Consider the following 14,287-nt stretch of genomic DNA (forward strand, 5'->3'; position numbering starts at 1 on the left):
AAATACTTTAAGTGAAATGATATTTCATAATAATGACTTGAGTTCAATTATTTCACAAATTGTTGGATCATTTATATATTTTACACAATTTATTCATATGATTATTTATTTCTTAATGTCTTATTTATTTATTATTTATTACACTTTGGGGTTCCATAATTATCAATGTCAAAGACACTCATTGAAAAAAACACAAACACCAGTAATGTTTAACATAATTTATATTTATTTTCTTTTGAACAAAATGTTAATAAATGTATTTGTTTTACGTCCAAAAAAGATCATGACTCGTGGGACGCATTTTATAAATAATTTCATCCAAGTCTTTTGTAGAAAAAAAAGAAAGTAAATTAGCAAACTAAAGCATCTCTAGTATGACAATATGACAACTTTATCATAATTTTTTCTCTATATTTGAACCCTTTTCTCAATTCAAGCTTCATTTTTTTGTATATTTTTCTTAAGACCTCTTTATCTCGTCTTTTTAACATCCAACTTAGTCCTACTCATCAACTCACACCACTGCTTTAGACAACAAAAAAATGCGGCAAAAATCTCAAAAAACAGACAAAAACCAAGGAGGCGAACAGAAAACACAGTGAGATTCCAACAGTGGGGGGTGGGTAGGGGAGGTCTGGGAAGGGGCGAGGGCATTTTGGGATCCCACATCCTCAGGACATATTTACAACAGAAAGGACAAGGGGGTGGTGGTGGTGGCGGTGGTGGTGGTGGTGGTCGGGGAGGGTAAGGTGGGGGTTTGTTTGTGGTAGGGTTCATCTGCATAGATCCACAGGACTCAGATCATGAACAGCTAGAGATCAAGGACACGGAGCACAAAGTGTGGGCGTATTACATCCGCTGCTGTCTTCAAGGGAATGTAGTTCTCGTCATCACAGTTCGTCAAGGAAAACAAACGAACGAAGCAACACGTCACACGAGAATATCAAGCAAAAAGGGAACAGAGAGAGTAAACGGAAGGGGGGGGAATCTATGAACTGCATCTTGAAAATCCAGAGGGTAGACTTGACATCTCACTCTGATGGATGTGTGTGAAGAGCAAACTAATGGGCGTTACGTGATGTGTCATGTGGTAAGGTCAAGCTGTTAAGGGGGGGGCAGCCAAGAACAATTTGGAGGTAAAGTTAAAACTCCAATCTGTCTTTAACTGATCATTAGAGGCAACCGGGATGGAGGACAATTTAGCATCCTTTCATTTTTGGTATATCACCAGTTGCTCATGGTATCAAATTTTTATATTGGATGAATCTCTTTTTCTGCCCAATCTCAGTGCATTCCTAGCTACAAAGGGGAGGTGAAACTCTTCTTAATCCCTGCGTGACCTGTCTTCGTGTCAATGTGCACTTTATTAGCAGCAGCCATGCAAAAAAACAGAACAAAATCGGATGGATCAGCCCTTGAAAACTCCTCACACTCCTCGTATGCTGACACTGACACAGCCCTTTGCTAGTCTGTGAAAGATAGCGGTTGATCAGCTTGTCTAAGGGTATTTAAGAGTCGACGGATTGATTGATTGATTGATTGATTGATTGACTGACTGACTGGCTGGCTGGCTTGTCAATTGCACAAACTCTACGATACAGAAAAGCCAAGCCGGCAGTAGTGAAGATGCCACAACGTAGGACACTAACACTGGCTGTTTCCTTTTCTATATTGCTCCATTGCCAGTATCTGCCTCACTGGGCGTACGCAGCAGAGAGGCACTCAAAGATCTGGGGCTTCATTTATCAAACCAAGCGTAGAACAAGTTATAAATGTGTGCGTAAGAAGTGTCTGTACGAACAAGAAAATTGTTTTTTATTAAACATGCGCACACACAACTTTACGCAGTGAACAATGATAAATCTCACCCATTCTACATCCATCTGCTTGTGTACATACAAGCTCATTTACATACAGACACGCCCCTAGAATGCCATATATGGTCAATCACATCCCTTGACTGTTACTTGTTATGACTTCTCTTATTTTACATCACACTGTGTTTTCACTACTTGTGTAGTCATTTCGAGCAAATGTGATTAGATTGCGAGTGATGTGGCGTGCACAATTCATCAATATCCCCCTACCGTCCAAACATGATTGAAAGATCATTGCATCTAGGCTCGTGCCGATTGGCGATAAGATCGACTATCGACGATTGAAGAGACGATCGCAGTTTTTTTTTCCCTGCCGATATTAAGGAACTAAATTGTTCTAGAAAATAAACTCTAAAATCTGATCTCTACTGTGTATTTACAGGAGCACGTGATGATGATGATCACTGTGTGCATCCATCGGGGCCTTGAGCCACGCGTGACACCAGCTCCTTTCCCCGCTTCGTCATCTTTACCCGCCCGGCCTTACGTCTCTAAAGCGTGAAATTCACTTGTGAATGTATATAAATGCCTGTAATTCATTCTTAACTATGCATTTCATTTGAAATTGTTACTGACTTTTCTTCTGTTTCTGTTATCAGACGTCAGGAAGTAGTGTGAAATGTGCGCTGCAGATAAAAGAATTGTTTTATCACTACATTGTCTGACAAAATGAACAAAAATGCAGGTTAATGACAGCAGCCGTGCTGTGAGATCGACTATTTAAAATGAGTGATCACAGAGAAAGTTAGAGGGTGTGACTATGTGTGAAGAAATAATGACACAGCTTAATTGAATCAATTAAATCAATTAAAATAGCAGGCGCTTAGTGGTGCAGTAGTTGAGAAAGCAGACGAAAAAGAGGCTTTAAAGACAGTGAAATTAAAAATACATTTTCCTGAAGTTCTGATCCTGTGTCTTTCCTGTGTCCATTATTCATTTATCTCTTGTTACATGCTAAATATATCAAAAAAATTTTTTTCGTATTTTAATATGAAAATCCTACTCCTCTGATTTTTAATGATTTACGTGGAACTCGGTGGCGGTTACATACACTTATCCAATCAAATGTGATTTGGGTCGACTAGCTCCTCCTGCCAATCATATAAAACCTCTAGCTAATGGGTAGCTAGCAGAGCAATATCTTAGTAGGAGGTGTGTGTTCGGATTTCAGCTGGAAAAAACTTTGTTTACATTTCCAAAGAATGTGGTTGAGGTCTAATTTATTGATTTAACCCTTATATCCTCCTCCTGATCTAACAACGTGGGTGTGAGGGAGGCCAACAGTCTGGTAGCTCCCATGCTCCGGGTCACGCTGTATTCACTAAGCTACGCCCACTTTTGAGTGATCCAATCACACCTGTAGGATTTGATTTAAATCCCTCCTGTAACTAAGCTAAAGCTGAAGCTAAAGGCGCTCTCACTTCCGTTTTACTGTGACTTTAATGGCATAATTTCACTCTGAGAGAAACGATTCCATTTGTTTCCAAATAAAAACAGAAAAGCGCAGCCTTCAGGAACGAATGCTTAAATGGTCAGTTTCCCCGCGATTGCACCTGTGTACCACTGGGGTTTTGTTGGTACACATGGTAAAGAGTGGTTCTAAATGTACGCACATCCTCAAGCACAAGAAGAAATTGATCAGTCGGATGTGCATAGAAACGAGTGTACGCACGGGTGATAAATGAGTCCCCTGGTGTTTTGGCATCTTGCAACTGTTCTCTAGTGTCCCTGGGTTGTCCCTGCAGTCTCATGTACGACAACACTAAATACTCTCTGTGTCTGCAACACAGACACCGCTGTATGAGGTAAACTGAACATTTTAGAAACCAGAGAACACCACTTCCTGTCCAGGAGCCATGGCGACTAAGCTCATCATCAACTCCTGCAACACCCTATAATCATAAGCTGAACCATCACTACCTTTGCCACTTCGTCACTCCTAACTTGCTCAGTGGCCCAACAAGTTATAAGAGAAAGCAAGCCAGTCTCAGAGCACTTAAGGTCCTAAAATGTGTAGGCATGTACCGTCGTAAGGGGGTTGACAGAAGGTCTAGTGGGACAAAATACAAGCTGAACATTAGAATATAGAAGAATCACATACATTTTGTTTTCAGAGAAACAAGACCCACATGAATGATGGATGAGCTGGTCCTGGCAGGCCCCTCGAGCAACATCACATACAAGGTAGTAAGAAGATGTCTCGAAGGTTGATGGAGAGTAGGAAGTGGAACACAGTTGATATGTCAAAACATTCTGGCACCTGAAAAAAATGCAGCAAAACTCTAAAGGTAATGATGAGTGAGAGCGCACACTTCATCAATGTCCGTTTTTCCTCTGACGTGCCATCCATACACACACCGGAAACGTCGGGAAGGGAGGGGGAGGGTGGAGGGGGAGGAAGGGAGGGAGAGGAGGGACAATGTGCTAGAAAACATTTGGATGGAATAGAAACAATGAGCAGGTTTCAAGTGGCAAGAGGTCAGTTCTTTAGGGGGGTGGTTCTCAAACATCTCGTTTCGGTCAATGTCCAATCCCAGCTCTCTTAGCTCCAGTTAAAACCCTCCCACTTCCTGTGGTTGATGGTTCATCGGCGGCAGATTGTAGAGGCATTTCCAGCATGTCTCGCCAGATGTGTCCCTGGCAGCCATGACATTGTAAAAGCCATAATCCTCTCGAGCGACATCACTCTTTACAAGCACCAGATTCAACCCCAAGGTTCACTCCTCATTAGAAGCACTCTCCTCCGGCGAGAAAATGGCAGCCACGCCCACCAACGTAGAATTATGGGAGGCTGAAATGATGATGACAGTGTGTAGGAGGACAAGGGCCAGCAGGCAGATCTTCAGTCGCCCGCTACACAGTCTCGGGGTGGCAGCGGAGGTGACCGAGGCCCCCTCGGGCTGGCAGGAAGAAGCAGTCCTTTTTAGTGTCCCACCTGAAGGGTTGTCCATTTTGGAGTCCCATCGGACGTCGCAGCACTCTGCCTCACTGTCTGATAGATGATCTCCCAAGAGCCCTGAGAAAGAGATGACACAGGAGAAATATGCTGACTTTTCCCTGCTGTACAGTATGTGCCTATTAACAACCACAGTCAGGGTGATTTGGTTTGCTGACGGCTGATACCAATCAAAATAATTTCTGGATGAAGTTGCCATTAACCAAAATAAGATGCTTGTATTCTGTAGCTTTAATGATCTACAATGACAGCTGTCAGTTGACTCTCTGTAGAGCAGAAAAGCATTTGAGTCAGCCTTTAGATCATGGGACATTAAAGCCAGACTTTGTAACTTTTGCAAGTGACAATTAGAGGATACTGGTAAAGTTAGTATAACAGAACTATAAGCAGAGAAGACTATTGAAATCAGTGAAATGATTCAGTGATGTCCGTTCTACAGGAATATCTGTCTAAGGTTTGCTAACATTAGCTACGGGTCATACCAGACCAAGCAAGGCTGTATCAGCAAAGCCTGAGTGTATTTCATTGGTCATGAAGTCGCCTTTTTATTTGTAAGAAGAAGAATGTTTTATGTGTTCTTACATTGTCTCACTTTAAAGTTCTTCAGGGAACGCATTATTGGTTCACTTCTTGCAGTAGGGTTGCAGCTCTTTAAAGCCCCATAAAACTTGATTTCAAATCTTAAAGGTAGGTGCACAATTTTTCCAGTCAGATGCCCATATGAACATTGAATCTAATTGAATTTAATTCAGCAAATTAAATACCAGACAAACCAAGGTACTTACAGTGATGCAAAAAAATCAGATAATGCCATGAAGCAGTCCTACTCAACATTGGGCATAATAGTGTAATGCAATGGCAACATCTTCGACATAGACAAATTGATATCATCTCATGATATGTGTATATCACATATGACTTGTTAATTTAGGTCCAGTAAAAGGCCAATATCAGCCTGATAAATAACCAAACTGATACAGTACAGGTATAATCTAATATAGCCCGTCTCCAGGAGAAATGTTAGGATTAAATGGAAGTAGGGCATCTGAATGAAGCCTGAAACACGGTTCCAGTTCAGTTAAAAACAGCATCCGTTAATAACAACAATCTAATTTGCATTGAATAGTGTAATTGCAGCATAGTGATGGTTATCTCATCAACATTGACCGTCCTTTTGGACATCCTTCAGCTCTGTAGACACTAGACCTCAGTTTGTAGCTGTAATCACGACGCAGAGGACCAGACGAGACACAGTGACCCTCAGCTGAACTCAAATTAAAGTCCACGACCACACAGTGGGTGACGTAACACTGCATCAGTTGATGACTCTGGAAATCTTAACTTGCCAGCGCAAGTAAAAGGAGCTGTCACTGCACTCATCTGCACAGGAAACACTAGACTACTGAGGGAAAACCTCACTTAGTTCTCAAACTAAAGTAGAGGGAGAGAGCAGTTGAAGGATGATGAGAGCAGATCTAGGATTGGCTGATCTGACAAGCTTATTTCTAGACTAAAAATGTATCAGGAATTAAGAAAAAAATGACCAAAAACTATTTATTTAAGGACATTAAAGGCTGACACAATGGTAGGCTAAACAAAGCATGAACAGGTGGTTACTGACTCATTCAAAACCCCTTACACCCACACTTTACCTGAACAGGTGTTTTAACTTATTCTACCTGATTAGACCTCTTCTCAGGACTGCATGGGCATGTGCAGACTGTTTGATTCACATCTCCCTGACTCCCCTGTTGGTTTTGTTGCTAATGTGAGAGTGAAACTTACACTTTTATCATTCTTATTAGGGACTGTATGAAAATTATTGGGGTGGAGCCGGGTGTTGAATTTTATATTTCACTTTTTTTTTTTTAAAGCCAGACCCTGCCCAATATTTTATTTGTGCCCTGTCTGTGACTTACAAAAACACCCTGCAATATAATAATATAGGCCAGCTTTATATGATACATTTAACGTTTTAGAAACTTTGTGCTATGATGAAGACTAAAGTGAAATGACATTAAGATTTAATCACTAATATCCATAATTGATAAATATCCATATTCTGTGTTACTCATAACTGACATATTGGTCCTATTAGCTAGTTGACTGTGATGTGAAAAATTAACGGCTTTTTTTTAATTCATCTCTCAAGCGAAGGCTGACATTATATATGAGTAAAAATTAAAAGCCCCTCTCCTGCTCTCCCAAAAAAGTCAGACTACCCTCCCTTCAGCAAAACGAGAAAATACATTACCCGCACCCTTTTCAGACTACCCTTCCCCCATTAATAATTTTTCTACAGTCCCTTAGCTCATACATTTTTGGTGACCTCACAGAACTCCCAGCACAGGTCCACCCAGTATCAACCTGAGCAGAGGTCTCATCAGCCAGAATAACTGGCTGTGTTATGGTGCTCAGCTCTTCCAGATAACTTGTTTGTTGGCATACAGCCAGCGTCTGGTCCTCTGAGGCAGAGTCCTTGGTGGGTACTACTGTATAAACTGCAGTAAATATTGAGAGACAGGCCAAATTCAATTTATCAATGCATTGTTAAAATGTCCTTGTCTGAGCTCGGCTGTGCTCAAACACACCACTAGATGTCACCAGAAAGCCTTCAGAAACACCTGGCTGTTTTCCTGGAGGAATACCATCCAGTCAATATGGAGACACACATTGTGGATGAAAATATACTGTGCATCCTTTTTTAAATGCTATTCATTAACATAAATTAAATGAGAAGGTTTTCTCTGAGGCAGTGGAGAATGCAAGGCCACACAAACACCCACACATGTAAACACGCAGTCCGCACGTATCTGCTGCTGTTGTAAACAGGAAGTAACATTGGACAGTGAGTCAGTATTAACCTGTGCAGATGAAGCTGGGGCTGCCGCCGTGGATCAGGTCGTCGTTATCGGGCAAGATGAACGGACAGCTCTGCTGGACCTCCAGGCAGTACTGGTGGCACGGTACCCTCTTCTGACAGGACCGCTGGGTGGTGGGGAAATACTGAGCGCACAGCCAGGGCTTATAGGCCGTCTGAGGAGGAGGAGGAGGAAGAACAAGAGAAGATGACATTAATAGATGCTGGTTCATGATCCACTTGAGGATTGGTGAAAGTTATTTGGCTCTACTGGGTCTTAGGCCTCCATCTGTTGATAGTAGGTTTATACAAGAGTCATTTGTCCATTTATCATACTAACACATTGTCCTGTAAAGTATATTCAAACCACTGAGCATCAGATCCAAACACTTTTCCAAAATGGATACTCAGCACTTTACGCATTAATGAAAGCCCGGGAGATATCAGCCAAGGCTAGTCTGCTAGCAGTGCCACTTGGATATTCGATCAATCTTACTGCGGAGCATAAGCTAACAGAAAGTAAACCATACCAAATACAGTGTAATGATTTGCGTATTTATGAGATATGAATTATGAGAGGCTGCTGCAGCAATGTTTTACAATAGCTTTTACAATAATAAAGGCACTGTAACACCACACTAGGGCTGCTACTAACAATTATTTTCATTATTAATTAATCTGCTGTTTGTTTTCCTAAATTAATCAATTAATGTTTGGTTTACAAAATGTCAGAAAATAGAGAAAAATGCCCATCACCATTTCCCAGAGGCCAAGGTGAAGTCTTGTGTCTTGTTTTTGTCTGACCAACAGTTCAAAACCTGAAGATATTTAATGTACTATCATATAAGACAAAGAAACGCATCAAATCCTCCCATATAATAGGCAGGAACTAGACTTTTTTTTGCAATTTTCCTTGAAAAATGAGTTCAAATCAGTTCTCAAAATTGTTGTTGATTAATTATTGTCAATCAACTAATCATTTCAGGGGCGCCCTTTGCTGCTTGACATCCCCTCTCTCACCCACATTTCCTGTCTCTCGTCAGCTGTTCCTATCGAACAAAGGCAAAAAGCCCAAAAAATAAAAAACTAATCGTTTCAGCTCTACCCCGCAGCTATGGAGTGGTTTGTCAAAACCCTCAAAAAGCCTTATAACCTTATACTTTATAAAGGTATAACAGTGCAAATGGCATCAAATAACCTAATCAAATTCAAGTTTCTGTCCTCTTCCAAGATGAATTTTCTGTAGTTCACTGTGAGGCAGAATGTAATAAAACAAAATGCACAGGCTTATGTGCATAAGGAGACAGATGGTGACATGTAATAGCCAAAGCCTCAGGCTTGGAAAGCTTAGCAAAACAAAATGAACCAAGGGCAAACCACAGTCTGGATTCATTCTCATTTTTAGCTATTTCTTCATGTGCTTTTTACTGGGATTAACACCAGAGAAGGGAAATTACAGCAAAGAGCACAGGCAATCCATCGTACAGCAACTGTAATCGGATTTGTTTAGCAACCCCTCCTGCTGCCGAAATCTCTACCAACCTGGTGGGATGAAAGGTCATCAGAACTTTGTCAGACAAACGGCTTACATGTGAGTCTGTATGACTTTTGCTACATGGTCTGGTTTGCTTGTAAATGGGCAGCATGACCCTAAATAAAAGTTTAGAAAAAAGGGCTACAAGCAAATAAAGAGCAACAACTTTGGATCAGACAAAAGAAAATAAACACTTGACGTGCCAGTAGAATACAGCAGAATAAGTAACCAGTTTTAATTCACTGGGTGTCTATAATAGAGACTGACTGAAACTGGATTTTTGAAGCCACTACCGATAGCAACATTTGAGAGTTTGAGAGTTGTGTATGATTGAGAGTTAATCATACACATATAACATAAACAAAATGTTTGATAAGGATTCCCTCCATTTAGTTATTAAAAAATTGCAACAAATATGTACTGAAACATCGGGACATTTCACAGTTGAAAAATCAACTTGTCACAAACAGTAACAGCACCTATAAGAGTAAATTTTAAATGTATACTTTACTGGAAATTAAATTACTATAAATAACAACAATAAACACCAATACAACAATAATGTACTTAAGTTGATATAAGAAAAACTAAACTATTAAAAATGCATAGAAAAATCTGAACTATAATCAACTACTGACTGAACTGTAAAAAGCATTAAATAAAGCAGTGTGTGATGCAAGCTAGCCTGTATTATGAATATATTACATTGATTTTTGATAGCAGCTCTGTGAGGCACAGTGGTGCTACCATCAGTATGCTTACATGCTAACATCCTGATGTTTAGCAGGTAGGATGTTTAACATGTTCACTACCTTAGTTTAGCATGTTAGCATGCCAATGTTGGCTGATTAGCAACCACAAAGTACAGATGAGGCTGCTAATTAGCAAATGTTGCTTAGCATAGCGCTAATTAGCCACATTTGCTAGAGCTATACTGCTAGTGTAGCTAAAATGTCATCATAACTAATTAATCTTTATGTATAAATTTATCTTTCATTTACAATTAATCAGGTTTCCATTGCGATGCAAGCTACAGAACATTTATGTAAACAGATTAAACTCAAACACACCTTTACATTTTTGTACTGAAGTTTGTGGTTACCTATTGGTCAACATATATGCAGATATACAGTATATCTGTGATAGGATATAGCAGGCAGACACCATCTCCACATTTAGGAGTAGGCTTAAGACTTTCCTCTTTGATAAAACTTATAGTTCGGGCTGGCTCAGGTTAGTCCTGAACTATCCCTTAGTTATGCTGCTATAGGCCTAGACTGCCGGGAGACTTCCCATAATGCACCTCTCTCCTCCTCTCCCTCTCCATCTGTAGGCATTTTTATCCCATTACTGCATGTTACTAACTCAACATCTTCTCTCAGCTCTCCTTCTGTCGCTTTCAGCAGGTAATTCTGCCTCCGGAGCTGCAGAGTCTGGATATGTGGTTGTAGGTGGGCCGCCTGCTACCGCCGTGTTCCTGCTCGACAACTGCTCAACAATACAGTTGTTGTTATTGGCTCTGTTATTATTATTGTTATTATTATTCCTATGACTATCATTCCTATTTTTATTACTTTATTAATATTAATATTATCACTACCATTACATTATTGCTATTTTTAAATTCTAGCTGGAATTTTCATTGTGCTTCCCTCTCCCCCACCCCCCTTCTCTCTCTCTCTTTTGCTCTCTCTCTCAAAACCTAACACGGCAGCGCCGGATGGCTGCCGAGTCTGGTTCTGCTCGAGGTTTCTGCCTGTTAAAAAGTTTTTTCTTGCCACTGTTGCCAAGTGCTTGCTCGTGGTGGGATTTGTTGGGTCTCTGTAAATAATATTATAAAGAGTACAGTCTAAACCTGCTCTATAGGAAAAGTGCAATGAGATAACTTCTGTTATGAATTTGGTGCTATATAAATAAAAATCAATTGAATTGCATAGGCTAATGGCTAGTAATGTCGGCACATCCTATGCATCAGTCAGACTCTCTTAAAAATGCTTGGGTTTGGATACCATCTTCTGCTCTGTCTGCATGTTAGCAGGGCAAGTCATGTGCGCTGCAAAGCAGTGCCTTAACATGCGCAACCCACACAAGGTTACTCTATTGTCAACATCAGCAACTTGGACTGCTTACATCATTGCAGCTCCTATCAATCGACTGTGTCTCCTATAACCAGATGCCAACACAGTCTGTCACCTATTGTCTTGCAGAAGTCATTAAGGCATGCGAGGGAAAGGTCTGTCGAATAAATAATCGAAGAAATGTGCCGCCATTGAGTGATGTAAGGTGTTAAAAGTTATTTGACTACCTGACACATTCAAGCAACAGGGGTGCAACAGCCGTTTCCAAGTCATGAATCACAGAGAAAACAAACCATTATCAGCAATCAGGTAATTACCAAGTAGGAGAATAATATGTTCAGCATTAAGAGAGTTTTACACACACAAAAGCAATATTTTGCAAGAAACATGATCTTGTTTAAACTTGGTTTCAAATCCTAAGTAGCTATTTCTTTATAAATCAAATATTCCTGACTAAATAAGCAACAATCAGAGTTAATAAAAAATGAATGTTATTTTACTTTAAGAGTTTAACACTCAAAAACTCAAGCAAATCTGCTTCATCTGGTTTAATCATATTTGAGTGGACAGTCTGATGGTGCACTGAAACATGTGACATCACCTTTTTTCCAGATGCCCCCTCCACACACACACTTCAAACCAGTGAGAAAAGAAACGACATAAAACAGAAATAAAGAAATCTCAAAATCTTCTGTACATTAAGGACCCCATTGTTCATAGTTTGAAGGTAATGAAGAAAATAGGTTTTTAGGGCCTTTAAAGTAATAATATGAGAACTTCATCATCATCATAGAAAACATTCAATGAAATAAGGAAAGTTTTCGATTCTGTAGTCTCAGATTTCAAAGAAGTAAATGACCTCTCAAATTTAAAAATACTCCTAGGAGAAGGAGAGAGGGCAGATCTTGCTGCCCAATATCAACATACCACACAACTTGAGGGACAGTGAGTAACCTAAACACACACACACACACACACACACACACACACACATTTACATTCATTAAAAACATTTTATTTATACAGCACTTTTCAAAATCAGAATTACAAAATGCTTTACATGGTTGAATCAGGGTTAAAACATTCCAGGATTGAGGCAAATACAATCAGACATTTAAAAATACAGCAATACAATGAAATTAAATGAGATAAAATAAAACATAATAAAATCAAATAAAATAAACCCCCCATCAATAAATATAAATTACTAAAAGATTTATTTTCATTTAGCTGGAGATGGTTTTGGGACATCCAGCACTTAATTTCTGACAGACAGGATAGAAGATGATTAAAACTGCCTTCATCACTGGTTTTTAATGGGACAGATTTGTGTTTCATCTGCATAACAATGGTACTGGATTTTGTGATTAGTTATGATCTGTCCCAGTGGCAGCATGTATATAAAGAAAAACACGGGGCCAAGGATGGACCCTTGGGGAACACCACAGGTCAGAGGGGCCACAGAAGAGGAGCCATTACCCATGACCACTGAGAAAGTCCTGTTTGATAAATAGGATTTGAACCATTTTAGAGCAGTGTCCCTGATGCCAATCCACTGTTCAAGGCGGTCCAGTAGCTCAAATCCAGAAGAATTAAAATCGAACAATCTCCAGCATCAGCTGTGTTTGTCACTTTGATAAGAGCAGATTCGGTGCTATGACGTGAACGAAAACCTGATTGAAATTTGTTAAAGATATAACAAGTATTCATAAAAGAAGTCAACTCTAAGTAAACAGTCTTCTCTAAAACTTTTAGAAATGGGTCTAAAACATTTTTATTCTGCAGGGTCAAGGATCGGTTTCTTAAGAAGTGGATGCACTACTGCATGTTTAAGGCAAGAGGGAACACAGGAGGTGGACAGAGAGCTATTTACAATTGATAAAATAGTGAGACCAACACTGTTAAAAACCTCTTTAAGAAATCTTGCAGGTATAGAATCTGAAAGACTCAATGAGAGCTTTAATTTGTCCATTGTGTCCTTTAGATTGCACAGTGAAATGACCTGAAGTCATTTAGCAGGGCAGAGGGTTTGCAGCGTGGTAAAGAAGGGTCACTGGTGGCAAGACCAATTTGGAATTTTATTTCATTGATTTTGGTTGTGAAGAAGGATAAAAACTGCTCACAGATCATTGGGAAGGCTTCAGTTAGTTGGATAAGAGGAGGGTAAATTACGGATTCAATGGTTTTGAAAAGAATTCTGGGGTTATGACGGTTTGTTGTAATGATGTTAGAGATATAGGAGGACGTAGCTTCTTTCACTGATTTCTGATAAACATTAGTTCTTTTAAACTCTGATATGAAACCATGAGACGGTTCTTTTTCCATGTATGCTCTGCTTGTCTGCATTTCCTCTTTATTTCTCTGTGTTGGTATTTATCTATGGCGTGCTGTGAGTTGCTTTGACTTTCCAGATTTTTACAGGTGCAAAGGAGTCAAGTACAGCTTTAAAAGTGGCATTGAAGTTATTTAGTAATTCTTCTGTAGACATATTAGGTTTTTGTTTATTGCTATATATAGCAATAAACAAGTAAGCTGGCCTCACAGAGATCAACACTATCAAGACTAAAAGAAAAGAGGACAGAACAATGTCCAGGGTGTGTCCCTTTAGGTGAGTGGGACCCTCAACTGACTGAATAAGATTTAAGGAATGCACAATGTCTATAAAATCCATAGTAAAAGAGGAAGAGGGGCAGCAAACATGTATGGTAAAATCACCTGGAATCAAGACTGTGTCAAAATGAGGCATAATAAAAGCTTTGGGGGTCTACAGATAGAAATTCTCTCTCTGTGAATCACAGCCAGTCCACCTCTCCAACCTGAAAGCCTAGGCTGCTGAAAAGAATTAAATGGAGGACAAGCTTCATTCAGCGCAACACAGTCATCTGAACTTAACCACGTCTCAGTAAGCAGAAGGAAATCTAACTGCTTGGAAACAATTAAATCATTGCAGAAAAATAATTTATTTACCGGTGATCTAACATG

At 39.7% G+C, this 14,287-nt stretch overlaps 1 protein-coding gene across 1 annotated transcript in view; it reads right to left on the bottom strand.

Moving 5' to 3' along the window:
- Positions 1–203: 203 nt before the first annotated feature.
- LOC122872242 (transmembrane protein FAM155A-like) overlaps positions 204–14,287 on the bottom strand; it is a 36,295-nt gene continuing 22,211 nt past the window's right edge. Inside the window, exons 2-3 of the mRNA XM_044188189.1 lie at positions 7,698–7,869; positions 204–4,893 (exon numbers count right to left, since the gene is read on the bottom strand). Of these exons, the coding sequence (XP_044044124.1) occupies positions 4,595–4,893; positions 7,698–7,869 (471 nt within the window). The 3' untranslated portion in view covers positions 204–4,594. The remainder of the gene's footprint in view (positions 4,894–7,697; positions 7,870–14,287) is intronic.

Source organism: Siniperca chuatsi, linkage group LG24, assembly GCF_020085105.1.
Source record: "Siniperca chuatsi isolate FFG_IHB_CAS linkage group LG24, ASM2008510v1, whole genome shotgun sequence".
Lineage (NCBI taxonomy): Eukaryota > Metazoa > Chordata > Actinopteri > Centrarchiformes > Sinipercidae > Siniperca > Siniperca chuatsi.